General features: G+C 44.3%; 1 protein-coding gene and 1 long non-coding RNA gene across 4 annotated transcripts; one reads left to right on the plus strand and one right to left on the minus strand.

Annotated features, from left to right (window-relative positions):
- On the minus strand, positions 1–26700 carry itga11b (integrin, alpha 11b). Of its 3 annotated transcripts, none has more exons than XM_067493482.1 (30): positions 26481–26700; positions 20429–20540; positions 17437–17546; positions 16763–16854; positions 15514–15628; positions 15302–15429; positions 14723–14871; positions 14499–14643; positions 14203–14368; positions 13202–13272; positions 11367–11511; positions 10862–11010; positions 9682–9825; positions 9301–9504; positions 9085–9215; positions 8834–9006; positions 5820–5959; positions 5606–5716; positions 5347–5432; positions 5064–5268; positions 4877–4975; positions 3704–3780; positions 3524–3607; positions 3250–3349; positions 2604–2717; positions 2261–2344; positions 2044–2154; positions 1869–1964; positions 905–1018; positions 1–139 (listed from the first exon to the last, which is right to left on the minus strand). In XM_067493482.1, the coding sequence occupies exons 1-30, from the start codon at positions 26527–26529 to the stop codon at positions 56–58; spliced, it is 3588 nt and encodes a 1195-aa protein (XP_067349583.1). In that variant the 5' UTR covers positions 26530–26700; the 3' UTR covers positions 1–55. The 3 variants fall into 3 exon arrangements, with proteins under 3 accessions (XP_067349583.1, XP_067349582.1, XP_067349584.1); XM_067493481.1 differs by having other exon boundaries at positions 2261–2347; positions 26481–26699; XM_067493483.1 differs by lacking the exons at positions 15514–15628; positions 20429–20540; positions 26481–26700 and having other exon boundaries at positions 2261–2347; positions 17437–17459.
- Positions 135–2366, plus strand: LOC137108639 (uncharacterized). Its single transcript, XR_010912229.1, has 3 exons — positions 135–1049; positions 1772–1973; positions 2229–2366. It is a non-coding gene; the product is annotated as an uncharacterized lncRNA (long non-coding RNA).
- Positions 26701–27356: the final 656 nt, after the last annotated feature.

The following is a 27356-nucleotide window of genomic DNA, read 5'->3' on the forward strand; positions in this document are numbered from 1 at the left end:
TGACTTTACAAGACGAAGAAGGACGAGCGAACGCAGCATCGTCTTCGTCCACACGTCACAGCTCCTCTGCTGCCTTTCCATTGGCCACAGGCTGCTCCTCCTCTTCCTCCTGTCGCCTCCGTCTGTTGAAGAAGCCGAGCTGAGGGGAAGATAACAGACGCAGAGAAACTTCAGCTTCATGATGCAATAAAACTCCGCCCTTGATTAACAGCAGCACACATAAACCATAAAGAAACAGATAAACACATTTGTGGAAATGAAGAGCCAGACATCTCTCAACTGAGCTGGAAATGTTACTTCTGAGTAAATGTTTGTGCTCTGATGTGTGAACGTAATTATCTACTTCACCACAGAACACACAGGGATCACACATCAGCCTTTTCATGCTTTTTCTCGTTAAAACCACCAAGTGGTAATAATGTTGTGGCTGATCAGTACAAACTGTGTCCTTTGGGCCCCAACCGTCCTAATAAGTGCAGGACTCTTTTCAGAATATGTCTCAGAGTAAGAGGCTCTATGTGACACACAAGCACTAAATTAGTCTTCCACAACAAAAATAAATACAATAAGTCTATGCCAGCTGTCACTGGGTGGGAGCCAGGGTCCAACCTGGACAGGTGTCCTGTCTGTCTCAGGGGCAACACAGTGAGACACATACAGACAGGCAAACATTCACACTAACATTGACACCTACAGGCAAAATAAAGAAAGGCCAGAGTTCAAACCGGTGACCTTCTAGCTGTGTGGTGGCACCACTAACCACTCCCCCACTGTGCCGCCTCCTGGACAGTTATATTAGAAGAAATAATTGGATTCTAGTGACATCTGCTTATATGATGCTACCAGTGCAGTCAACTCCCGTGTGTGTGTGCATGTGTGTGTGTGTGTGTGTGTGTGTGTTTACCTTCCACAGGGCCAGAACCAGTAAAGCCAGCAACAACAGTCCTCCCAGTGAGCTTCCCAGTATAATCCAGATGGGGATGGTGTAATCCTCCTCCTTTATCAGCTCCAGGATTATCTGCATCACATTGAGCAGGAGTATTTATCCAGTAAGAAACATTTCAAACCTCATTTTCAAGAGTCCTGACAAAAACAGCAGCTTTTATTTTCTCTTCTTTTGGCTTCAGATCATGTCACATGTAGATTTGACATGCGACCCCCACTCTCCCCCCCCCCCCCCCCCCCCCCCCCCCCCCCAGGCTTCAAAGGAGAAGCAGTGTTTGTTCCTAAATCTAAGTTTCAATCTCAGTTTTTTAGAAGTTTTAAAAAAAAAACATGATGTCTCTGTTAGAAATGAATGAGATGACATCACGGAGATGATAATAATAATAATAATATTAATAAAATATTATAGTATGGATCCAAATAGAACTATAACAGAACCAGTGCAGTTATTTTCTCCTGTACTTATGATGTTTATCAGCAGATGGCAGCAATGTTCATCATTACACAGAGGTTTCAACACTGAGACCCTTTGTTGTGGGACTGGGGCTGCAGGTGGGTCCACAGCCTGACAGGAGTCCACCTGTATGCAGGTTCCATCTTTACCTGTGACGGTTTCACATTTCCACACTTCTGAGGCCAGTTTAAAAAAACTCCCTCTTTGCCTGGATGCACCAAAAGGTGCAGTTACAGATTTGTCCAGCTTCATGTAGACGTAGTCTCAGTACGTCTCCATGAGCCAGAAGTTTATGGTGGAGCGGAGTTAGTCAGACAACATTTAAAGGACAAGGACAAAGACTCTGTGGTTAAACTAAAGGTTTTTTTCTAGGTTTAATCAGGAAGAGGAGCTTCTAGAAAACACTGGGCTCAGTGTTGGATGACGTCTTCAGATGTTTAGTCGATGAACTGACAGTCATGAGTCTTACCTCTCGGACGGGTCTGTCCTCCTGCAGGAACATGGGACTGGAAGGCTCCAGCTGGATGGAGGCTGCAGTCAGTACCTCCAGAGACCTGAAGTTCATCTTAAACAGGTAGACACAAGATAAATGACAGGTCCACATGTCCACAGAGACATGTTTTCAGATTTCATGAGGGACTCACAGCGAGCAGAGTGTTGAGCTGGAGCTGTCCTCCAAGCGTCACCTTCACCCCTCTGGAGGCCGGCAGGTTCAGTCTGCACTGGACCACCATGCTCACGCTGTTACTCTGGTTCTTCACACACACACACACACACACACACACACGAGATAAAAGCACTTTAACACAACCTGTCTGGTGTTTTTCAGGTCTCCACACTGTGAACGTCCCTCAGTCTCACCAGCTGTGTCAGGTGAGACAGGTCCTCAGCTGTAACCTGATTGGCCGGTCTGATCGGAGGCAGCGTGCAGTGAGAGCCAGTTACCTGCTGAGAGGAAGAGCAGGACAAGTCACAGTCTAATGAGCTAAGAGGTCTGCAGCAGTCAGACATCATGAAATCAAGTGGCTATTTTCAGAGTAAAAGTCCTTTGTTTTTGTTAGTAACACATTTTTTAGTTTTGGACTAAAAATTTGTCCAAAAAAACGTCCACCTCAGTGCGACTAATTTGGAAGGTCAGAGCCTTAAGCACCCATCACTTTCACATGAAGCTGTATTAATAAGGGAGGAAGCGTTGGCCTGTAACCTGCTCGATGGTGCAGTCTGTGATGTTCACTAACTGGTTGCCCTCTGTGGTCACAGCCCAGATATCAGCCCTGAACAGAAGCTCCTGCACAGAGAAGATGCCCAGGTTCTGGATCTGTGTGTAGAACAAGGACAGAATTAAAAAGTGTGCTCGTTTGGACTCATTGGCCTTCACCCTCTGCCTGATTGAGGCAGTTCCTACATTTCCCAGAATTCCCTTCGACAACCTCAGAGTGTGAACATGCTGGATGGAATTAATTATTTCACAGAGAGAAGAGCTGAAAATGTTTGTCCTCGGTGCAGGATGACGAAGTCTGATTGGAATGAAGATGCTCTTCCTGTGTTGGAGGCCGATTGTGATCATCACACGTGCACGTGTTTTACCTCGTGAAACATTTGCTCTATCTGCTACAAATCTGCACTGTCAGCAAAATTCATGTGAGACAGGAAAGTGCAGGCTACTGTGACTCCGACGGTGTCTTCTGGGAAAAATCCCCATTGGACAGACGCAAACACCAAGTTTGTGCAATAGGACGTGATGTGTTTGCTGCTCGTGTACAAAAACACTAACTACTCATGTCCACTGGGTCAGACTGTGCTTCTGTGAGTGTCCTGCACTTGGCAGATGAAGTGTTTGAGTAACTCACATAATAAGTGAGGTTGAAGGAGGCAGAGTTGCTGTCTGCTTGGTCCCAGAAGGACGAGGACAAGTCAGCTTTGATTTCAAACCGAGGAGAGTTGGGGTCTCTGCCAAGAGGACACAAACAATAATGATACATACTTCAAGTCCTACTCTTGTTTTCCGAGTCACATTTTCTTTGTCATTTGATTGATGAATACAGCACAACGTGTGTCCACATATGCTGACAAATGTTTGTTGAATTCAGAAAATATTATCTAGATGTTAGAGGATGTTACTACCTGGTGAAGAGCAGATCAGTTTGGTATCTGACGGGGAGGAAGATGTTATTGATGTTGTCGTCAGGATAACCCTCCTCTCCCTCACTGATCAACACACACACACAGACACCTGTGAGGACACTCGTACACTTACACTCATACTAACTTCTGTCAGTCACTTTAACAATAATAACACATCACCTGGTGGCTGTCATGACAACCTGGATGTGATCCAGGAAGACAGAGCGGCTGAACTCAAACTCCAGGCGGAAAGATACCTGAAAAGAGGAGCGCGGCTGACTTTACCTTCACACTTACAGCACATTTAAAGAATAGTGTCAAATATTTCAACACTTTAGAATAAGAGCAATGAGAGATTTTAGAGATTTCAACTAGAAACATTTGGCTTCTTTTGTTAAAAAGCGTTTCTGAAAGGTTTAAAGTTGACTGGTCATAAAGGATTTTCATACACAACAATAACTGAAGCACATAAACTGGCCTCAAAAACATTAGTCACAAAGATAATTTACATCGAAGTCATTTCACTTTTCACTTCCTCAGCTGTAGCTAATACTAATTCATCTGTGTTTAGCATCGTTAAAACATAGGATTGTGTGGATAAAATATTAAAATATTCTTGTGTCTAATTGGTGCGTTATGTCAGTTTCTGTTGCTATGGTTTCACCTGAGCAGTAGCTCAAACCTTGTTGAGAGGAAGTCCACAATAATCTGCTCCACAGTCTGGACCGATAAACGAGACTGTACTCAGACAGGAAGTGGGCCCTCGGGGGACCTTACAGTGGTAGACCGGGCTGTGATCCCGTTTACAGGGATGGTCGTTAGGCTAATGAAGGATCTTAGTCAGTGTCTTTAATCACTATCATTACTGCGACTGGATAACAGCTGTGATGGTCTGATGGTTCCTGTTGGACACAGGGGAGCAGGTATACATGTGGATTTTAAACATGTTTGGTTGCCCTCCGTCCTCCTGCAGCTGTTTCTGAAGCTATTAACAAATGATTTACATGATCCATGAGCAGCTATTCTGATTGGCTGGAGGTGTGGCCTCCACTTTCACCTCTAGCCAATAGGAGTCCACTCTAAAGAATAATGTCTATTCTGTTATGACACTGACATAAACGCTGCAACGCATCAGTAAACTGGAGACTGATCCTGAATGTGAGGAGTAAGAACCTGCAGCTGCACAGCAGAGACATGAAGCTGCATTTCCTCAGCAAAATAACAGAAATAAAGTTGATTAGCGGCTGAGCGTGTATTAAAACTTCATTAAAAGAGCAGTTCCGCTTCCAGTGTCCTGCCCATTGTTTGCTGTTTATGAGGTTGTTTGCAGTATTTTTGTGTATCTGAACCTACCTGGGACAGGGACTTCATGAATGGAGCGCTGAAGTTACAGAACCTCTGATTGGCCAGTCTGTCCTCAGAGTAGCATTCGATCTGAATATCTGATTGGTCCTGCAGGGGGGTGGGGGATGGGGGGGACCTGAGTCACTGAGCCAACAGAAAGATTGACTTGGAAACAGCATCCACTCTGAGTTCTCACCTTGATTATGAGGCTGGAGAAAAGCAGGTTGGAGGAGGTGGAGATGTGGATAGAGGCTCTGTAGGCGTTTTCTCCTTGATTCTCTAGGCGAGCGAAAACCACCACCCTCCTCCGCCCGGTCTCGACTACAGACCCGGAGCCTGCCGCCGACCCCGGACGGCTGCACAAAGACCAGGCGCTTTGGTCCTTGGAGCTGCAGAACTGCCTTAAAAATGCAACACAGAAGCTGTTGTTGGACCTTCCCAGTGTGTGATAATGATACAGGAAAGCAGGTGTCACTCACTGAACATCCATGAGATCTGTGTGACTGTGGACGATGAGGTCAGGAACACAGGTGTCCTCCTGCTCACAGCCGTTCCAGAACGGAAGCTGCAAACAGCAGTTATTACATTTCCATTTGGCTCAGAGACCCTGACCCTAAAACCGAGTCAGATTGGGTCCGAAATGATGGAGTAAGTCAGAACACTGTATTTATACCACACTCATAGCTTTTGGCCCATTTTACATCCTTTACTGCAGATGACCTGGATGTAAACTCTCACCTCGGCCCTCAGGATGCTCGGCCAGTCGGGGTCCAACACTGGGCCTTCGTCTGGGTTCTGCATCCCCGTCTCCAGGAGAACCGCAATTGGACGCCCGTAATCCGTTGTCTCCTGTTCAGAGAAGTGATGGGCCACATCTTTAGTGACGTGATGCGACCTGATGTTACTGGACGTCAGGACGTGGTGTGTTTTTTATGTGTGAGATCTTTCTGACCTGCACAGAGAAGCTGAGGCGCTGGCAGCTCTGAGCTCCAGTCTGCAGCGTCACACTCCGCGGCTGCTGTCGGTCAGACTCATCCAAAACAGCTCGCGAAGGAAAACGCCTCTCATCCAGCACCAAACTATACCAAACAGCTGGAAGGAGGAAGGAGAAGAAGAAGAGCTGAAGAAGCTTAAATAGGAGACAGAAAACTGACTTTACAGGTCGTTCAGGTGGGATGAAAGAAGGTGACGTCACCTGCTCATGTGCTCATTGTGCACATAATGTTTCCAAATGTTGCTGAAATTTAAAAAAAAAATTTCAGAGTTGGCAAAATGAAATAGGATTTAGTGAGTGAACTGTTGGAAAGCAGAAAACATAATCAGGCAGCAGGAACCTCCTCTCTGCATTGGTGTCGTTTTAATGGATGATTGTGTTTAGTAGTAGAGGACTGCAGAAGGAGCCCACACATGCAGAACACTGGACAACACTACAGATGTAGTGAAATGTTACTCTCTATACTGTATAACATGATCTACACATCTGGATTTGCTGCTGTTTACTCTTCTGAAGTACAACTATGGGCCGATAACACACATTTGATGAAACAGGTCCCATTTTTGGAAGAAGTACCAGGTGGGACAAAGGTTTCTCTGTTCAATTCAGTCACCTGTCCAAAGCTGGTTGTTCTTCTTTGCACACGATCCACAAACACATAAACATAAAGACTGTCCATCAACTATCGCGGATTCCTAGTCTCACTCTGCAAGTAGCACACACCTGATGACTGAGTAAACCGGGGGCAACACACTTAACAACTGGACATTCTGGAGAAAAGAAAACCCCCAAATCCCACGAGAGTAAGAAATTCACTCGTGTTCTTGTGCCAAAACAAATATGGTGGTGACTGGAACTTTAAGTTTGTAACTTACCAATTTCTGCATAAAGGACCAAAAGACAAAGAAAGCAGCTAAATCACGGATGTGAAAGTGAGGACAACGTGGACTATAGAGCCTCCAGAGGGACATAAGTTAGGTAAAATAAGTTTATAAAACAATGTAAATATTAAACATGTATAAAAAAGGGTTGTGAGAACAGCTGACAGAGACCAGTCCAACCAGTGGTCAGGACCAACTCAATAAGTGAGTGTAACTCATTAACTCATTAAGTCATTGAGTGTCTGGATTCACCAATCACCAGCACCGTGTACTATCTTACTCATCAGTCTCATTAGCATATTTCCCCCAGTTGTTTGAAGAATGTTGTTCACTGTCTCCAGCCTCAGTATATATTTATTTGCTGATTTCTCTTTTGTGTCTGTTTCCCTGCTTTGGTCTGACCACTTGTTCTTCATTAGACTTCGCCTCCAGCTCTCCGTGCTGGATTTGTTTTACTGGACTCCAGTCAACCTGCTTCTGATTTAATAGTTAATAAAGTCTGTTTACTTGTCTGCCCAAATGCATTTGGGTCCTCGGTCTCTGTGTCTGGTCTTTTGATTCTAAATATTGAGCATTTTAATGCAGAGCAGTGGTCGTGCACATAGATGTGCACTTATTGTGTCTATGTGATGATGCTTCACAGAAGCATTCAGCTCTCAGTCCCCTTCATTAAGTAAAATGCATAAGTAATGTACTTTATGGAGCAGTAACTTCTATGTTATAGATTAATACAGCGCTGCATTGTGTGCTTCCTCATTAGTGGTTGGATGCTGTTGCCGAGTGTAACGGCAGAGTTCATACTCATCTGTTTAACAACTGACGCTGGGTTTGATTTATGAGAGCTGAGGTAAGCTGCTCCATTCCAGCACAGTTCGTGTTCGAAATGAAACGTCTGCACAGAGTTTGAATCTGAGTAAATCTCAGATTTTGTCACCTTGGCCTCTGTGGTGTGTTGGTGTGTGTGCACCCATGCATCTCTGCCTCTATATGTGTAATCCAGTCCAGATGATCGGGGGAGGATGGGGACAGGAAGGTATGGAGGTCTGAAGTGATGGAGGGAGGGGTGGAGCGACACAGTTTAAGCTGGCTGTTGTTAGCATGTTAGCCGGCCCAGCACATCTGCGGGCAATTACAGAGACACGACAGCAAACTCCACAAAGGACTGTGAGGCAGGGAAAAGACCACGACAACATTTTCCACATACGGACGGTCAAATTACACCTGGAAGACTGATGCCTACACAGCTGGAAGACAAGACAAGACAAGACAGTCTTTCTTTTTTTCCCTGCATTTACCCACCCCCACTCCTTTACAGTGGGGTTTGCTCAAAGGATGATGAACTTTGGTTGGAGCCTGCCAGGACTGTGCAAGTGAAATAAAAGCCAGGATGATCTCATGATAAAATGACAGCTGAGGTGCTGTTTCTGTAGGTTTGAGTCCTAAGCGGAGTTCAGTTAAATCCCCACTGGTCAGTTTACCACTGTCTCCAGGTAGGTGCCTGCTTTTCGTTCCCACGGAAAGCGAGGAACATGTGAGCACAACAGAAGGAAGTGAACGATCCACAAGGGGCTTAAAAAAACATATAATGTTCCTCTGTTACTCTGGTAGGAAATTAAATATCGAGTGGCTCCCAATTGTAAAGCCTGGAACTCAGGAGGCAGAGTGTGGACCACTAATCATAGGCTTAGAGGTTCAGCCCTGTTCACTGTCATTAGGTAAGACCTCAAACCCCTGTACCTCACATGACAGCTACATCATTAGCAGTGTGTCTGCAGTTTAACCACGGGGTCAGTATGTCAGTTCAAGGTTAAATTTAACTGATTTCCTGATGGTCAGACCAGCACCTTGAACTGCAGCTGCCAAGCTGACAAACTCTGAAAAAGATTTCAGATGGAGGTTTTTTAATGTTCAAGTAATATTTGACAATAACTTTAAACAGTTCTATTTATTTTGGCCAGAGTCGCTCGTGCAGATACAGTTTGTCTGAACTCACACACCTTGTACTGAAGGACTCATCGCTTCTTGAACGTGTGGTTACTGACAATAAAATCTTTGGACAAACTGAGGTGTTAGTATGTGTCGTCCACCTACCAACATCAGTCCTGGTCTTTGTCCTTCTCTTTGTCCTAAAGTCCAGACTCAGGCAGACAGTTACTGACATGCAGGTGACCTCCTTCCCTCCTCGCCAGCAGTCCTTATTAAAGATGTTGACCTTCTCAGGCTCAAAGGTCAGTTTGGCCTGTATCCGCACAACTCCGCGAGACCTGGAAGGTGGAGTCATCATCAGAGAAGTGATCCTGTAAGTTACTGTTAAGGTTTAATCATAGTAGTGGGTGTCTGACCAGATGATGACAGCAGCTCCCAGCGCTCCTACTGCAAGGTCAACGAGCCCATCTGCATTGATGTCCAGAACACCGTGAAGACTTTGTCCAAAATACTTCAGACCTGCAGAAAAACCAGCTGCAGATAGACGCTAGAGAGAAAAAAGAGAAATGGCCCAGTCAGTGTTTGTGTATGTGCCTCATTCAGTTCACATGAACTGGTTCTTTGTCCGTTACCTGTCTGTACTGGCTCTGGATCGTTTTGTCCTGGCCATAAAAGACGTAAACCGCCCCCTGGTGGTCATCTTCCAGCGGGGCTCCCACCACTAGCTCCGTGAACCCATCTCCGTTCATGTCAGGTATGTGGGCCAATGCTGAGCCTAGCCGGGAGTTCTGGGAGCGGTCTAAAACCTCCAGCACCCCCTGCAGGATGAAGGATGTCTGCCAGGAGGGAGTTCAGTTTGGTCTTTGTGAAAATGAAGGCACTCTTCTGTTGATATGTGGGTGCGTTGCTAAAAAACTTGTGCATGTTTCAGACATGCATGTGCTGATTGACACTGCTGTCAACCAATAAGAGTGAAACCATTTAGGCTTTGGAGACTTTGACCTGTGACGTACCTGAGGTGTGACGGTGTAGATGTAAATCTTCCCTCTCTCCCAGCCTTGGCTGTAGTACATAGGCGCAGCCACCAGGAGGATGTCGGTCTGTCCATCCCCATCTATGTCCATCGATAACAACTCACTGCCGTAATAGGACCCAATCTGGGAGTGAGTCAAGAAAACAGCAACATTTAATCGCATGCTGTGTATTACAGCAGTATAAAGTGGATGTGAACAAAACGGGGCTGTTCTTACACTTCTAGAACAATCTAGAATCCAAACAAAAGAACAAAATTCATTGAGACATTTTATCTCCTTTTTTCAGTGTGGACTGAGCCTGAACTGCACAGAAATGATTCCTCTTACTACTGAAATTGTTTTCAGACCACACTCCAAGGCAGCAGGAACCAGCAATGCAACCGTGCTGGAAGAAATGGGAGCTGAAAATGGACGTCATAGTTTAGACTTCATAGGTTCATAGATTGGAACAGGCCCATGTAACCAAGTCAGCTAATATCGTTTAAAGTTTGACTGTTTAAGACAAATTTCTTTTCTCATTGTTTTTCTTGCCAGGCTGGTGAGTCTATCAAGTTGTCTACCAAGGTTTATCTATCAAGGTGCAGAGCTGTTGGTTCCCACAATCTATGGAACTGCATCAGCTCAAAGTGAACCATAAGCCGCCAACTGAGGTAGTGGCCTCAGGGATAACAGCCTTGCATTTGTGGCGGTGAGTGGGTTCACATGGAAGTAACCATGTTACCGTCTGATTTCTTAAGGGTCATGTGAACGGAAAAGCTGATTTCTGAAACCAAGGTAGAGGACTTATGAAACCTGGTTTCCCCAGGTAGTTTTCTGTTGGAGAACACAGATTTCTTTGCCATGTATACACGTAACCAGCCTTCTCATTGGTTTTCTCCAACTCAATGAGGCTGCAGACAGAATCATGCAGCTGAGTGAAAGAATAAGACAGGAGACCATCAACGGGTGATGTCGCCTCATTTTTCAAACTAAATCTGACTAATGCCAGACAGAAAATTTAAATGCCTTGTTCGTGCTGTGGACCAACTGTGCCCCTCTTTTTTTCCTCTCCCTTCGCCTTTGCTTCCCCTTTCCAGTTACTCCGCTGCTGCATGTATAGGTGGATTTCCACTACCCCTGTTACTTAAATGCATGCAAAAGCAGTGAGTGTGTGTTGGACCTGCTCTCCTAGCAGTGCCTGCAGGATGGTCAGGTTTCCAGTGTTCTTCAGAGTGAAGATGATGACCTTGCCAGTGTGGTTGAACCTCGGAGCTCCAGCCACGTAGAGCTGTGAGCCATGAGATGAAATGAGTGAACCTACCGAGTAACCTGAAACCAGGAGGGAGAGAGAAATGGACCAGTGGTTTATGCTTCCATGCTCGTACCAACACCACCAAGTTACAGTGTGTAACTTAATCTAGTGCTAACGTGAGGCTATCGTCTCTGCTCTGCCCAGGTTTCCCTCTCCCTGTTCTGCTTAACTTGTTGTTAGCACTGTCATCGTGGTCAAATTATTATTGTAAAGAATGTTACAAAATGTGCTAATCTTTTCTCTGATTGGTCAGTGGGGTGAGTCCTGCTCAGACACTGCACTGCATGAAGAGAAGTGTGGGAGCATATTTCAAATGAATAACGTGGCTCACTGTAACTTTAAGCATCGTCTCTGTGATTTTACGTGTTGTTACCCAGATAGGCTCCGTGGTTCTTCAGCTCCTCTGGAAACTCGTCCTTATAGGAGGATTTTGGAGGAACAACTTTGCCGTGTTTAGTTTCTTTTAGCACAGCCCCGTTCCAGTCGTAGGCTCCCACCGCCCCAAGCAGAATTCCATCCTGGAGGAAACACATGGGTTTGTATGGAGATCACTGTGTGCTTTAAGGGTGACGTCTGAGATACAACAACGGGAGCAGCATTGGTGTTAAGTGTGTTTATTGGTTGTTTCTGACACTCTAAGCTCAGTCACGCTCAGATTCTAAACTACAGCTTTCACACCAGCTCAGATGAAGCAAACTAAACAGGCCAGGTGTGAAAGCATGATCCACCTTTGACCTAACTAGTGAACTGAATCCCTCAGGAGCCAAACCTCAGCTCTAAATTTTAGGTCAGTGATGGTAAAGTCACATTTTAGTCTCTTTGGGCAGTTTCTAAATGTTCTGTTTTATGTTTCTCAGGTCCAGTTGGGCTCGGATGAGGGATGCAGGGATGTAAATTACAAGGTTCAGGTTCAGGTGTCACTTTAAAACTAAAGGAACCCACAGGAAGAAAGGAAATAAAGGAAAACCTGCTGCTAGTGATGGAACAATAGGAGCTTCAGTGTCACATTTAAACTCAGTGGGACAGTCTCACATGTGAGGCTCAGATGAACTCGTAAAGTTACTAAAGCTCAGTGTCAGTGGCTCTATTGGGAGGTGAGTCCAAAACCACAATGAATGACTAAATACTTGGTGAAGGCATCGCCACAAAGTGCCCCCTCCCTGCAGGATTTGAGCTGCACATGGCTTCAGATTCACTGTTTGATGCCAAGAAGGGCTTTTGTAATCCTGTAGAAGGGTGAGCAGGGCGGTGGTCCTGCAGAATGACTCAGACAGAGATGATACCATGTCGTCTGTTTTCCACATCAATCTGACTGTGACTTGATTTTTCATTTTTACCTTTGTATCCTGAAACTGAAGCTGTTTGTGTGTTGGTGTGCTGATGAATGCATGTGTGTTTGTATCTCAGTGTGTGTGTGTGTGTGTGTGTTGGCAGCTTTATGTTCAGGAAAACCATCTGCTACGTGTTACACATAGAAAGTTTCCACCCCACCATTTTCACTCCTTGACATTGGAATCCAGTGGAATTTAGCTTTTCCCTGGATGAGGAACAACAGAAATATTTCTAAAAGCTCCATATTCTGCAGTATCAGACAGCTGTCAGAACCAGAACCAGTACAAAATGATAGCGATGATCAGAATAATGGTACCAGTACCTGAGGGTTTCTGTTAGAATCAGATCAATGCAACACAAAACTCGGCCTCTGTTCTCTGTTGATTTTATTGGATTTGGTTTACTGGAGAAAACAGGACACTGTACCCATTGTCAGCTAGAAACTGATTTAGAACCAGTCCTCCATGCTCTGCTCAGCCCTTCAGGTTGTTGTAGTTTTCAAATGTCAATGAATAAGCATGTTAAACTTACTAATCAGGCAGAAATGGTTGAATTTATCCAACTGGTCTGCACCGCGGCAAGTGTAGGAGGAGCATGTTTCAGCTATTAACTTGTGGATCGAGATCTGTTCCATCAGTAATTTGGGGGGAAAATTAGCAATATGAATAAAGTGGGTGCTACAGCAGGCAGACTGAATGTTGAGGTAACTGCAGATTCAAACTATTTGGAAGCAGCAATAATTTAAAAAGCTCACATGGACACATTTGTGCTGCTTCAGACCAACTAACACCAACAACGAGAATATCTTGCAATATCTGATTTAACTAAGCAATATGTCATAAGACAGTGTATCTGAATAGGACTGAAACTACTTACTCTAACTAAATGTGAGGAGAAACCAGCCTGAGCCATCTGCAGACCGAACCCTCGCCCCTGACTGCTGGTCCCTGGAAAAGCAGACAATGAGCATCAGAAAGACACATAATCGTCCTGGGACATATTGATTGGTACTATTTACGTATTAGTGAACATCTTAATGTTGTGCTTTAACATGTCATTGGTATTTTTACTACACTGCAAATCAACCCTACTTTGTTTTTGTACATGTACTGTGTCCTTCAAAAAATGTATAAGCAGATTTTTGTACACTGGGCAAAAACACCTGTAAACAGTGAAGTTAAGCTAATGAAGCTAATAATCGAGCCCTTGCAGTAGAGGTGTATCTGTGTTCGGAAGACGATCTGTGGATCTGGTCTTGGCTAAAGTGTGGATGATGCCACATTTTTTTTACGTGAACCCAACCGGAGCCCAAAGCTCCCGCAGCATCTGGAGCAGAGCCTCAGAGGGCTAATGGATAAGGCCTAAACCAGCTATTGTGGGTTTGACGCCACAGGTTGGCTTTAGTGTTACTATTGGATGCTCTAGGAGCAACACTAATTGCCGCCATGGGAACAACACCATCTGATGTTGATGCTACAGGTAGATTTTTAGATTTTAACAAAACGCTACAAACAGAGACAACAGCACACACACACTTAGTAACTATAGTAAGCTTGTGCACCACATTGTGTTACGATCATCATCATTAACATCTCGCTTTAGACTCAAATCCTTTTCGCTGTTTATTCTAAATTAAAGTGCTAATATAGATTCATGTTGCAACCCAATTCTGAACATGATTTTTTGAAATTGGTCTCAGCTTAACAATCTTTGAACCTTTGGCCTCAGCAGACCACCTGTTTTGGGCTGCCACCAATGCTTCTTCTGCGACTTCCTAAAATCGCCTTAACACATTAGCCACAACAATATAATTAAACAAGAGTTTTAAAAGGGTTTGATTTCAGATTATTTCAGACAGTATATTTTAACATCTGCACCTTCCAGAGTAAAAATCCTCTCTCCTAGAGCGTCCACAATGTCCTTCAGGGCCGACTCGTCCGTCACATTGAAGAAATGCTTCTCGTCTGGGTCACTGGCAATGAACTTGATTTCTTTCAGAAAAGCTTCAGGGTTGATTCCTCGACGGTTGTAATAACCCAGAACCTGGAGGAGACGGGGACAGAGGGTTTTACCAAGAAGTGCAAGAAAGGACTAAAAGGAATAACACTGAGAGGTGGAACAAAGCTGATGAGCAGTGCCTCAGGGTGCTGAGGGTAAAAACGGGTGGACTCACAGCAATGGCGTACATGGTGATGTTGTCTCTCTCACTGTCAGCGACAGCCTGCACCAGCTGAGGACTGTCGTGAGATTCACCATCTGTGATTACAATCATCACCTTCTGAGCACCAGGCCGGCCGCCACGCTGAAATGCCTCCATCCTGCACAAAAGATAGCATGTGAGAGCGTGTGGTAGATAACAGTAGGATTTAATACTCCAGAGGGAAGGTTTTGTCCCACCGTGCCACATTGATGCCCAGTGCCGTCCTCGTCTCCTCACCCCCCCGCTGGTCAATGCTCCTAGCAGCCTCCACCACCTCCTCCACCGTGTGGTACTCACCCAGACTAAACTCGTGGACCACCGTGGAACCGTACTGAATCACACCCACCTGCAGACACAACATATACTAATTTGACTTTGGGTGTTATTTTGAAGCCATGTTGTTCCAGCTTAAATGTAACAGAAAAAGACTAAAACCCGCTCAGCAACTTGTGTTTTTATTCAGTCCAGTACAGGAAGGGTTGAAGTTGACATCTCAGTGAAAGAGAAAACTCAAAACCAAAGCTAACGAAAAGGTTTCTGTTGACATGTTGGGTTGGTGTTTTTGCTTCATGGCACGTACAGCTCTAGTTTCATGTTGTTAAATATGACTATGGGATATTTATTTTTAGGATCCTGACAACAATTTCAAAAGAATCTAAATTTGAGGGTTGACAAGCTTCTGACATCAGGACTCCAGCAAAGCTGCGCTTTACTTAGGAGGAATTCAGACTGAATCCCACTGGACGTGATCTTTGATAATTTGGTGGTGAACCAACCTGTGTCTGACCTGAGCCGATGTAGAACTTCTGCAGGATGTTGATGAGGAAATCCTGGACCTCGTACCAGGGGTAGATGGAGTTAGAACCATCCAGAACAATCACAATGTCCATGAATGTCTCGCACCCTGCAAGACAAAAAAGGTGATGGATGGATGGGGAAATGGACAGATGGACGCATGGATGGACAGTTAGATGAGTGTATTGATTACTCTGCAGCGCAGGAGTGATGGTGTGGGACAGCTTGAAGTTTCGTCCAACTCTGGAGCAGATTCCCGTGCTGTACAAGGAGCTTCCACATTCATGAGACCACAGTGGACCACAGGTCTGACGACACAAAGTGGACAACGTCAGAGAAACAAAAGAACAAAGCAGCATCATCCGTGACGTCGTTAGCGTCATCTGAAACAAGTAGTTCTGATTTATTTCTGGTGTTAAAGCCATAATAACAGTGTAAAACCGTGCTCTTTCTGCAGAATCATCCATTACAACGTGTTTTATTATCGTATGTATTCTATACACTCAGTGGCCACTTTATTAGATACACCTTTCTAGTACCAGGTTGGAGTTTTACCTACAGATCTGCCCTAATTCCTGCTAGAAGGTGCTGGAAACAGTCTTTGAATTCTTTGACATTATAACATCACACAGCTGCGGTGTGATGTTCGTCCACATCCCAAAAGTGCTCTGGTGGAGTCAGATTGGATCCTGACCGCAGCTCCAAAAGAACTGTCAAGGACATTTGTGTACAGTAAACTCAGTGTCATGTTTAAGAAACCAGTTTGAGGTGGTTTTGGCTTTGTGACGTGCTGCATTATCTGTGGCCATGAATGGATGGACATGGTCAGTAACAAAACACCGGTAGTATGTGGCTTTTAAAGAATATTCAGTTGTTACTAAAGGGGCCCAAAAAAAACCCGCCATCACCAGCCTGAAACACTGATTTAGTGCAGCCCAGATCCATGTTTTCATGTTGTTTACACCAAATTCTGAGTGGACCATCTAAATGTCGCAGCAGAAATTAAGACTCATCAGATCAGGCAACGTTTTCCAATCTGTAAAATGTAAAACATGTAAAAACACAACGCTCGTGAACTGTAGCCTCGGTTTCCTGCTCTTAGCTGAGAGGACGGCCACCAGGTGAGGTCATCTGCTGCTGCAGGTTCGACATGTTGTGTGTGCACCTCAGCTTTAAACAGGTACTGTTGACTTGGTATCGGCTTGAAGACATTTGCTCTTTTTCAGGACGTCCTTTGTGAACCCTAGAGACAGTTTCTGGAATACTCTGACCAGCCTGCCAACTATTTTGCCCCATATTTTCTTTGCAGCCATATTTTCCACTTTTTTATGCTAAATTAGCAAAAACCACAACTTCTTCCTGCTCAATATACATATCAAAGATCATTTGACAGTCTGTCATCATTTCGATTCATAAAAAAATGTTTGTGTCATGTGACTCACAACGAAGCTGTTGTCTTTAGGTTGGGAGGTCAGCGTCATCCCCAGCCTCATCTTGTCTTTCCTCTCAGACACGTTGTCCAGAGAAAGTTTCCCTGATCACAGAGCAAACACATCGCAGTTATTCCCAAACTTCATCACTTCGTCTGCACATTATTTATTATCAATAATTTATTGTTTCCATCTGACTACAAAGTCTTAGTGAAGCTGGATCCAGAGATTTGGGACATTTTTATCACTATTCTTGCTTAAAAATTAACTGAGGCAAAACGAAGTTGACATGTCCATTAACTGTATGTGTTGGACATTTGTCCAGGCCAGTGGACTTTTTGTGCCTCAAATTGAAAACATAATTTTTTACTTGAATAAAAACATGACACTATTTTATGCAGCACGTTAATTGTGTTGTTCACATAAATCTATTGACGGATGATTGAGGGAAACTGAGCCCTCACTGTGTTTTTCTTCATGCTCTTTACTTGTTTCTTCTTCGGCAGGAGCAACAAATGTACGTGATTTCAGACAGGCGTTGGATTCTGAACCAGTGTCTCCATCGCCTCATTCCACTGCTGCCAGTATCAGGTTTAACTATGATCGTTTCTCCATTCTGACACTGTTCACACACTTCCTGTTCAGACTGAGACGTCTGCTGCAATTGTCATGAAGCTGTTGCTCACCCAGGTGGAGTCGGCTGCAATTCGCAGAGTTTCTGGAATCCAGCGGACATCTGTACACATCACCGGTCTGCTGCTTCCCTGTGGATTCGAAGGGGGCTCCGACCAGCAACCTGAAATCACACACACAGAGTAATGGAGGCTGAGGTAATGGACAGTAGGAGGTCTGCAGAGGGATCACACATACACAGGGCTTATTACGAGAAGCTGTTGTTTAACTGATGTCTTGAAGAACTTTCCTGTGCTGCCCTCAGCTCCTGTTGCAGCAGCAGCTGCTGGAGCCATCAGCATCTGCAGTTGTAAACACTAGTCCTGCGGCTGCAGTGTCACACAGCGAGCAGGTTATTAGCGTGAACCCAAGTAAACACCACCACATGTGGCCTGGACAGCAGTTCTGGGAAGGAAGGCTGAGTCACATTCCAGAGGAGATGCCATAGTAGAGTGCTCAGCCCCAGTCTGCTAATGTGTCTCCACTCCACATCAAACGGGTGGAGAGCAGCGCTGACAAACCACATCCCAAACAGCAGAAGGAGCGAGTCCACGTCCTGCGGCAGCAAACAGCAGACAGACATCTGCCTCGGATCCTCTGACATCACTCCATCACGCCGTTCGTTTCCCCTGCAGGTGCTCGGGTTCTGGTAAATCCTCCAAACCGAACCCGTCTCTTCTGCTCCTGCTTTGTTCGACTATTTGTCACTCAATGAGCAACTTCCTGCACTTCCTGTAACAACTTACAACCGCCCACAGCTCTGTGACAGCATTTTCTGCTTGACCCTAAGTTGGACTTAGGGTCAAGCAGAAAGTAGGACTTTGTGTTCTCATATTCACTCCACCGACCAGGAACAAACAATAATCCCGACTGTGTCTGTCTGGACCCCAACATCGGCCTGAAAAACACCTGAAATGTAAATGTCAACAGGCTGCACAGAAAAACAACTCTGCACGACACCGACGTCAAAACAGAAGTGCAGCAGAGTGCCGGGCTTCCCAGAGGGGGGTGGCTGAATGATGAACCACAACACATAGTTTCCAGGTCCAGCTCTGCGCCTCAGGATGCAGGAGAAGCCGGCATGAAACAAATACTTTCCACTTATTTACCTGAGACTTCAAAGGCAGAGAGACGCCGTAATCCTGGAGGACTGCGGCGCATTCATCAGGGCTCAGAGGTATTTTAAAAGAACAGATCTCACCTGGATCTGCAGACAGTAAGACAGCAGGTCAGGAGGCTTTGGTCTGATTTAGTGTTTCCCAGACGACAAAGAGACATTATTTCAGGGCTTTGTCCTCACACTGTCCAACATGTGCACCTTGCTGTCATAATTGTAATTTGGCCTGTATCCTGTATTGTATTTAATCTTACCTCACTTCACCTCATCTCTTTGTAATTTTCCTCACCTCATCTTCTGTGCAGCAGAAAGCACAGCTGGAGGCTAACATTTGTCTGCTTTCTGGGACTCTATCAACAGGTTGGACACATCGAGATGAAGGCTGAGAAAACCAGACAAACACTTGCTGCAGACTGCAGAGGTGCCAAGGACAAACTGTACAGGAACATGTGTGTCTGCGCGAGATAAAGAGCAACACATTCTGCATTATGGAATTTAAATTTACTGCAGAAAAGTCGGTAAATAACACCCTGCTGCTTCACAGATATGTTCCACTCACTGATCAGACACGTTGGTGGAAAATGTGTTATCCACACATGATCCTGACATCTCACGGACTGCACTGTAGAGGGACGACAGAAAGCAACAACCTGCTTTCCTGGAAACATTTCCTGGTTTAGGGTTTTTCGACTCACTTTCCCAGCACATGAAGCTATGACAGGCCTCAGAGTCCAATAAATCCTAAAATTCAACAGCTCTTTTCCTTTGTAACCAGACAGACAGACAGACGTTATCCATTTCCAAGTACTTTCAGTGTTTAGCAAAAGGTACCTGGAAATAGGATTCAGCTTTTTCAGCTTTTCTCAGTTGCTAAGATGCATTTAATGAACCTGAGATCCACTTCATCGTCACATGTGAACACGCGTTTGCTGGTTTCACATGTTTTTACATCATTTTTCCAAACAGTTAACACACATGACCAAAAATCTTTGTTGTAATAACTGTGTAAAGTGAAGGGAAGCACGTTTTCAGTTCATAGAAGTTACTCGTAAAAGGATGAATCTCTCTCGTCAATGTGTGCGTCCTCCTACAGAAACGTGTCCAATCAATGATCAGTGTTCATCCTGTATAAAAGAAGCTGGATCAGGAAATCAGTCGCTGTTATGTTATGAGAACCTGACGACTAATGGACATTCAGAGTATTTCATGTCTTCTTTTAGATTTTTGGGATGTTTTCACCCATTAAGTTTCATTTGATTTCTTTGAATTTTTCAGTATTTAACTTTTCTGTGATTGAACAATGTCAAAAAAAGCCTGAAATCTGATGCAACACAGTATGAAAAATATTTTCAAGTAGTTTTTAAGTAGAATTATTGCACAGATGTTGTGTCATACTGAGTGTCTCAATCGGTCCAGTCTAGATGTTCACTGTAGGTCCTGCAGGTCAAAGACAGGCTGCAGAAAGAGCTGCACACAGGAATGAATCAAGAAAACTTTGTCATCTGAAATAGTGCAGCAGGTGCAGGTTTGTTCGCTCTAGTAAAATCACCATTGATTTTTGTATTGTCACTACTGTGTAGTGACTGTTTTGTTAGTGTGAGAACATTTTTCAAACACAAAGTGTCATTGTGGGCAGTGAGCTTCTGATTCAGTCTGTGTGTTCACTGCTCTGAAAATGTAACACAAGGGTCTCAGCACATTGTGGCCAGATGCACATTAAAAAACCCTCAAACTGAAGTGACCCTAAAGCCTCGTCAGTACTAATGTTTGCATAGACATTACGGCTGGATTCTCTAGATGCTGACTGATGTGGACAGACTGGTGAATACAGACCCATTCAGAAACTGGTCTCTAGATCTGGTGGATCATTAATGAAATGGAATCCTCACCACTGGCGTCCGCCTGCTTCATGCTGCTGGACCGTGTATCCAAACTGGGCTTCTTTAGATCCAGAGAAGATCTTGAAGTTCTTCGTGTCAAAGTTGAAACAGAGCTGCAGGTCTAGAAGACAGAAGACTGTGGTTATTTTACCTGAGAGGACATTTCTGTTACACAAACCTTAATCCACCAGTGTGCAGCTGCCCAGTAACCAGTAGTCTCATAGACAATAGTGTTTATGCAGAAGCATAATTTGTATTTGAACACATGACCATTGATTGTTGATCGCACAGTCTGCTCTGCTCGATCTGCTACAGTCCCGATGCCGTCACTGTGTCCAGCTGCATATGAAGGGTTTTATCTTCAAATCTCCAAAGATTTTCCATGGAATCAAGGTTTCCTATAAGAGCCCCCCAGGCCTGGAACTCACTTTTTTTTCTGTTTGTCCTTCATTCTCACACACAGAAAAAGAGGGAAAATAATAAAATCACAGACACGTGCTGCTGCTGTTTGTCCATCTGCACAGGTGGGGGGATGGGGGGGGGGGGGGGGGGGGGGTATTTTAGAAACCTCAGCGGCTGAGGGCTCCTTTTAAATTTAAACTGTGTTTCAAATTGTGATGCTCAAATGCTGCTTTTGTTTTTAGGATTTCTGGAGTGATTACTTGCTCGTATCAGCCCTGAAGTCCAACGTTAACACACCAGGAAGGAAACGACCTGTCGTACGAGTCCTAAACAAACAGACAGACTGAGTTTTTCCACAGTGGCTTCAATGATCCGAAGCTCATACATGAGACCGGCTTTGATAAACAGTTACAGTGCTGAGCTCTGTTAGATGTTTAGCTTCTTCGTGTCAGTGGCTGAGTCTGAAGGAGGACAAAGGACAAAGGACAAAACCTCTCATCACAAAGCCTTCACCTCCATCTCTTTCCTGCTCCTGCAGCGACTGACTCCGAAGCTCCTCTGGTTTCAATTAGACGTTTTTTTTTTAATCTGCCGGTCGCTTCACAGGAAGAGGGAGGGAGGGAGAACTGGAAGGTCATCAAACGCTGCCAACTCTGACAGAAAGCGACATAATGAAGAACGATGAAAATAACGTCACTGAGCTTTTTCAATTTTAGTTTCCATGAGAGGAAATGGAGCGCGGCCAGGAAAAGGGGGAAGGAGGCAATTTTATCATTCCAGCGTGAGTCCAAGAAGGTGAACTCTGTGTCATCTGAATAACACGGATCAGGAATTATGACACAGGAAAAGCCAGGACATTCTTCCTCCATCAGATCATTAGAATGACCTTATTGATGTGGCACAAAAAAATCTGATCACATTTTTTCCTTTCTCATGGTTTTTTTTCCCAGAGCTCCACTGACCTTCCAACTATTTCAGCTCCAGAAACCAAGTCCTTCTCTCTGAACTCAGAGCTGCTCGTATTTAACAGAATCTCACTCAGTCCGTTTGTCGATGATGCAGCAGTTGTTAAATAGGCGATTGGGGAAAAAAACTTATATTACTTAGTTAACTTGACCCAGTTGTCGACAATAAGAACTTCTTACTGGTTTTCATTAGTTTCTCATTGTTTTTGAGTGAAATTAAGTTAAACCAATAGCAACGAAGGAGGTAATGACACCACTACACCAGTAGGAGGCAGAAATTCACAATAATGTGCTTAGTCTGCTGGAAACACATGTAGGAAGGTTTTAATACTGTCAAAGCATCTTTTTCTGTGCTTGGAACATCCTCTGCTGACATTTGCTAAGAACAGAAGAAGGATTCTGTTTTAATGTAGTACAGTGTGAAGCTGAGCACTAGATAAATACATTACATTACACAAATAACAGTTACTAGGTCTTAATAAGATCATAAGTTTACATGATTTGTTGTTCAAGTAAAAAAAAAAACTCAGACATTCAAAGTTGCAGGAAGTGTCCCAGTAGTTTGTCCAACTCACATAAGTATGTGTTTAGGACACATACCACAGTACGTTTAACTAGAGTAATTTTCTTGTTTCTTGTCTGAATACTTCATACTGAGTCATAAGTACACATTAAATACATGCTTCAGTACTGTATGCAGTTTAGTTGTGTAAACTAAAGTGTGCTACACCTAATAAGCATTTTGGAAGTAGAAGTGCACTAAGGTTACCTCACAGGTACATGCAGCCTTCTATCACAGCACCGAGGCAGGAGGTGGCTGTTGCTGTCCCTGGTGGACGAGTGGGTGTGAAAGCTCAGGACCATGGTTCATTTCCTACTTCAGTATGACAGTACATGTGTATCTCTAATGTGATGGAAACTCATGTCTAATGTAACTTTATTTCTACTATTTGTAATCGTATCTCATCTCGTTCAGTCAAATACCCAGATTGAATCTTCTGACCTTCATCTCAGGGACCTTTCTACAAGCCAACACATCAGTTTTTATATAAACTCGTTTCTTGTCCGTGGTGGAAGTGTTGGCACTTCTGCATCGGACTCTGCTGGTGCTGGTGCTGAGTTCAGTCTGGCTGCCAACATCTGCAGTCACTGTACAGGAGCAAACTCTCTAAGAACTAAACACCAGTATGATCTTTGTGAACTTTGAACATCTAACGTGGTAGAAGAAGGAACTTCAGCACAGAGTTTGATTTGTTGGCCACTGCTGCTTCCTACTGTGGAGTGTTTTCTTCAGGTACCTGTAGACACATCTCTACATCTTTTCTCCCTCCTCATCTAATCTCACCCACAGTTTTTTGCAAGCTTTGGATTCTAATCTAATCTGTCTGTAAACTAACAGAGATATCTGTGACCCCCCAGCTGTGTGGGCTAAATGAGCAGCTCACAGAACATCGTGGGCTGTTTTCACATCTGTTTGGTTGTGATGGATTTTGCTGCTGAGGACAAAAAACAAAAGAATAGACTGTGAGCGACTTTAAGATTAGTTTGTTTCCTCACGACTGAGAAGAATCTGCTCCTGTCTGAGTCGAGCCAAAAGCCAACTCGATTTATTGGAGCCATTGGCGAAACACACAGAGAGATTTGGCAGATTAGAGACAAAAGATCTCGATCCAGGTTTGAGTGTCCTCTCTGCTGCTGGATGATCTTGTGGGTGATGGCCGAGCAGACTTTATGACTTCTCCTGTGTGTGTGTTCATACTTAGGTGAGTTTTCCAGATGTGTCTGAGCTGATCTCAAAACTGAAAACAGACTCAAGTCCAGCTGCAACTTCTGTGGCTGCACAGAGAATATTTTTGTCAGAGGAGAAACAAAGTCTGCGTTGTTTTTGCACGACGTCCAGTTTTCAAATCAGATGCAGCAGCAGGCAAGAAGTCTAATCAGGTCAAAGACGGGATTGATTTAGCCAACGATGCTCATGACCAGCAGCTCGCAGCCAAACGCCGTCTGTGTCACTTCCTCCAGCAGGCAGGCAGACGGCTCTGCTGGCCCGGCATCACGACACCTCCCTGACAGGCAGCACACATCACGTGGTCCACCCCACTGCTGGCCAGACGTATTTCCAGGCCATTTTTACGTTTGGCCATTTGTGCAGTGATTATTATAACAGGACATTAAAGCTGCAGAACGGCTTCTACGTCATTTCTTGAAATAAAAGCTCATAAAAGCTCCTTTGAGCACCATAAGCCTAACATTCCTTATTAAACTCTTACTAACTCTTAACTCCTTTTGGAAGTCTGAAAGTGTGATGTTTGATATTTTAGAAACTGTTTCCAGTCATGTACAGTGATGTAAATAATATACACAAATTAGTGTCAGTGAGCCAGGAAACATTACATTCCATCATTTTTGAATGGAGTGTTTTGTGGACGTCTGACAAATCCTGATGATTGTCTGGATCTTCGTCCATCGTACATTGTGTTACTCGCAGCCCTGGCTACAAAACAAAAGTGTCATTTTCTCTGTAGTTATATAAAACTTTTTTTTATGTTTTAGACACATTCATCAGAGGGTTCTGTGTCTGAGGCCGAGCTGCTCCATCGTTACAGGCAAAATAAAACCATCAGGAATGTCTGTGGTTACTCTGAAGAGCTGCCGTGATGCCAAAGCAGCAGCAGGATTTGAAATATTTGAAGCATTTTTATTCTGGTTTGTTTTGTAACAGTAGAGTGACACATCAGTGGAGTTTGACACGAGAGAGAGCGAGTGGACAAATAACAGGAGGCTCTTCACTCAAAGCCGGCAGGACACATCGCTTTCCAGAAGCTTCAGTGTTTGAGCCTGAGCTAAGAGAAGCTTCCTGTGTGGTCAGCAGAACAACAACAGGGTGACTGATGTGTTGCTGCGTGGCTTTAACGATCAGCCTAAAAGCCACAGCGTCCTGTTAAAAACCATTTCACCCTCTGAGTTCCTGCAGAAACAGCCCCGGGCTTCACACCAAACTCTGCACAGATTCAATTTATGGGCCAGTGGGATCCTGATGCTCCCGCTCCAACGCGTGGAAACACATTTTAATCGGACGGAAACAGGAAAATCATTTCTGAGTTTGTCCACTGGGAATTATTATTATTTCTGCTAGAACCAGGGCATCGTCCGGCCGATATCCCCACAGCTTTTTACCACATGTCGAGTTTGGAAATGTCCATGGTTTTAATAGGGTGAGAACATCTCCTTAAAAAGATTTCCTCAGAACTCCACCACCAGGGCAAAATGTCCCAAATGAGGTGTCTGTGTGTGAACCTCTCGTATCAGAATTAATGCTGGAAATTTCACTTTAGATTCCAACAGGTGCTGAAGACACTGAACTCGAATCTTTAACTTTAATCTTTCTTGAAACGTTTATTTAAAAATGGCAAAAGTCCGAAACTTTCACAAGTCTGTAACAGCTAAAAGCAGATGTTACCACCGATCTGAGAACGTTGTCAATCAGCTCAACTGGTAACAAAATGTTCACTGAAGTGTAGAAATGTCAGACCGTCCACCACAGACTGGAGACAGGTGGACCCAGATGTTTACGCCTGCCGAGCACATATTAAAACACTAAGAGATCTGTGTAAAGACAATGAATCCAGAGACAGATGTCCAACTGTTTCATCTTCAGATGTCCACCTTCCGGTCCTCTAAGGCAGCATCAGAGATGTGTTCACTTAGTGTTGGACATCTACTGAAGTAAATGTTGGTTTCACTGAGATCTTGATTCACATTTAAACTCACTAACAATGTTCGTGCTTCCAGAGTTTGAACTGTTTTCAGTCTCTCTGATTTCAACAATTAGTGAGTTTCTGCTTGATACTGACTGTGCAGAGTGTAGTGGAGTGTAGCAGATGGTAGAAGAGCGTAGGTTTGATTCATCAAGCTGCATATTGTTCCGTGTTTTTGTATAATTTGTTACATTATGTCCTGTTTTCCTCTGAAAAGCGTTGGAGCTGTCCAAGATTTCTGGTGTGTATCTATAACTGCAGCAGTGGCAGGGAAAGCATTTCACATGAAAGCCCCAAGGTTTTGCTCTGCATCTGCTGCAGCTCATGATGCATCATTTGCATCCCTCTGCTGTTTGACTGAGACTCGTTTCCCCTTCTTCCTCCTGCTTTCAGCCTCCAACTGACAACAAAAACTTCACCATAACGGAGAACACAGGCCTGTCGTGTCTGGGTTGGCTGGAAACTCTTGCTATGAGGGCTTACAGAGATGCTGATGAAGTCTCACTGGGGATAATAAATGTTGACAAATGTTCCACAACAATTTGCTTTTAACAAACCCACAATTCGCTGCTTTAAATTTCTCTCCATTTAAACAAAACACATGAAGATGTTACTCTACAGGAAATGAGCGGAAACACAAATAAGATGTATGAAACACTCAGCTGGAAACAGCCTGACAACAAAGTTTGTGATTTTAAAGAGGAAACGTTGAAACTCCAAAAACACCTTTCTAGGTACAGATGTGAACCTCTGTATTTCTTTTCAATCACAGCTGGATCAATGCCACAACCCTGAACTGTTATCACCGATCATTCTGTCGCCATGGCAACTTGTAGTTTCCAAGAAGGAACTGTAAGATGCTTAGAAATCTTTAGCAGCAGCAGCAGCTGTATCTCTCTCTCTCTCTCTCTCTCTCTCTCTCTCTGTCTTGCTTACCTGGCAGGAGGCTGCAGGTCCACAGCAGCAGGACGTAGTGATAATCCATGAGAAAGGGTGAAACACACAGAGTGTGAGGGTGTGTGTTGTTAGAGCTTTGATTCTTCACTCTGCTGCTCTCATGTGTGAGCAAGAAAGAGTAGGAAGAGGAGTAGGAGGAGGAGGAGGAGGAGGATGAGTGCAGTGAACACACCTCCTCCTTCCATGTGTGTCTGCTGCAAAACGCACACACACTCAGATCTGTCTCACTAATTTTACCTTCAAGTTCAAGTAATGTCCTGCATAAACAGGAAATGACTCCATTTGTGTCGGCCAGATGTGAACATCTGTCCGATAATCCTGGAGAACGGGGAGCTCTAAGAATCCTGGGTATCACCTCCACTTTCCTGCAGTGGCTGCTCCACCTGGATCTGAGTCTGCTCAGTGTGTCTCAGTGTCAAATCCTCCTAAAATGTCTGCAGGACTGAGAAAAGACACAAGCTACATTTTCTGTTACCTTTCTGTAAGATTTGAGGCAATGACCACTTCTTGAACCTCTGGTTTGATTTCTGCATTCATGACAAAAGATTATTACCAAACTCGTCTTAAAAGGCAGAACACCAGTTATGTATTAACGCCCCAGAAAGTTGGACAGACTATTGATCAGGGCCGTGTACTGGGAAACAGGGCCAGAAACCAATGGAGAGCTCAAAAAAGACAAAACAAACCCAATTTCAAACCAATGCATCTTAACCACAACAGTGAAAACTAACAGACTGAGGAGCTGCAGTGTCATGATAATAATGATGGAGGCTTGATCATGTTCTTCCCCTGTGAGGGAACCTCATCAGGTCCATAGTGTTGTTTGTCTCAGAGGGTGAGAGGGACACTTTAAGG

The sequence above is a fragment of the Channa argus genome, chromosome 23 (assembly GCF_033026475.1).
Source record: "Channa argus isolate prfri chromosome 23, Channa argus male v1.0, whole genome shotgun sequence".
NCBI lineage: Eukaryota > Metazoa > Chordata > Actinopteri > Anabantiformes > Channidae > Channa > Channa argus.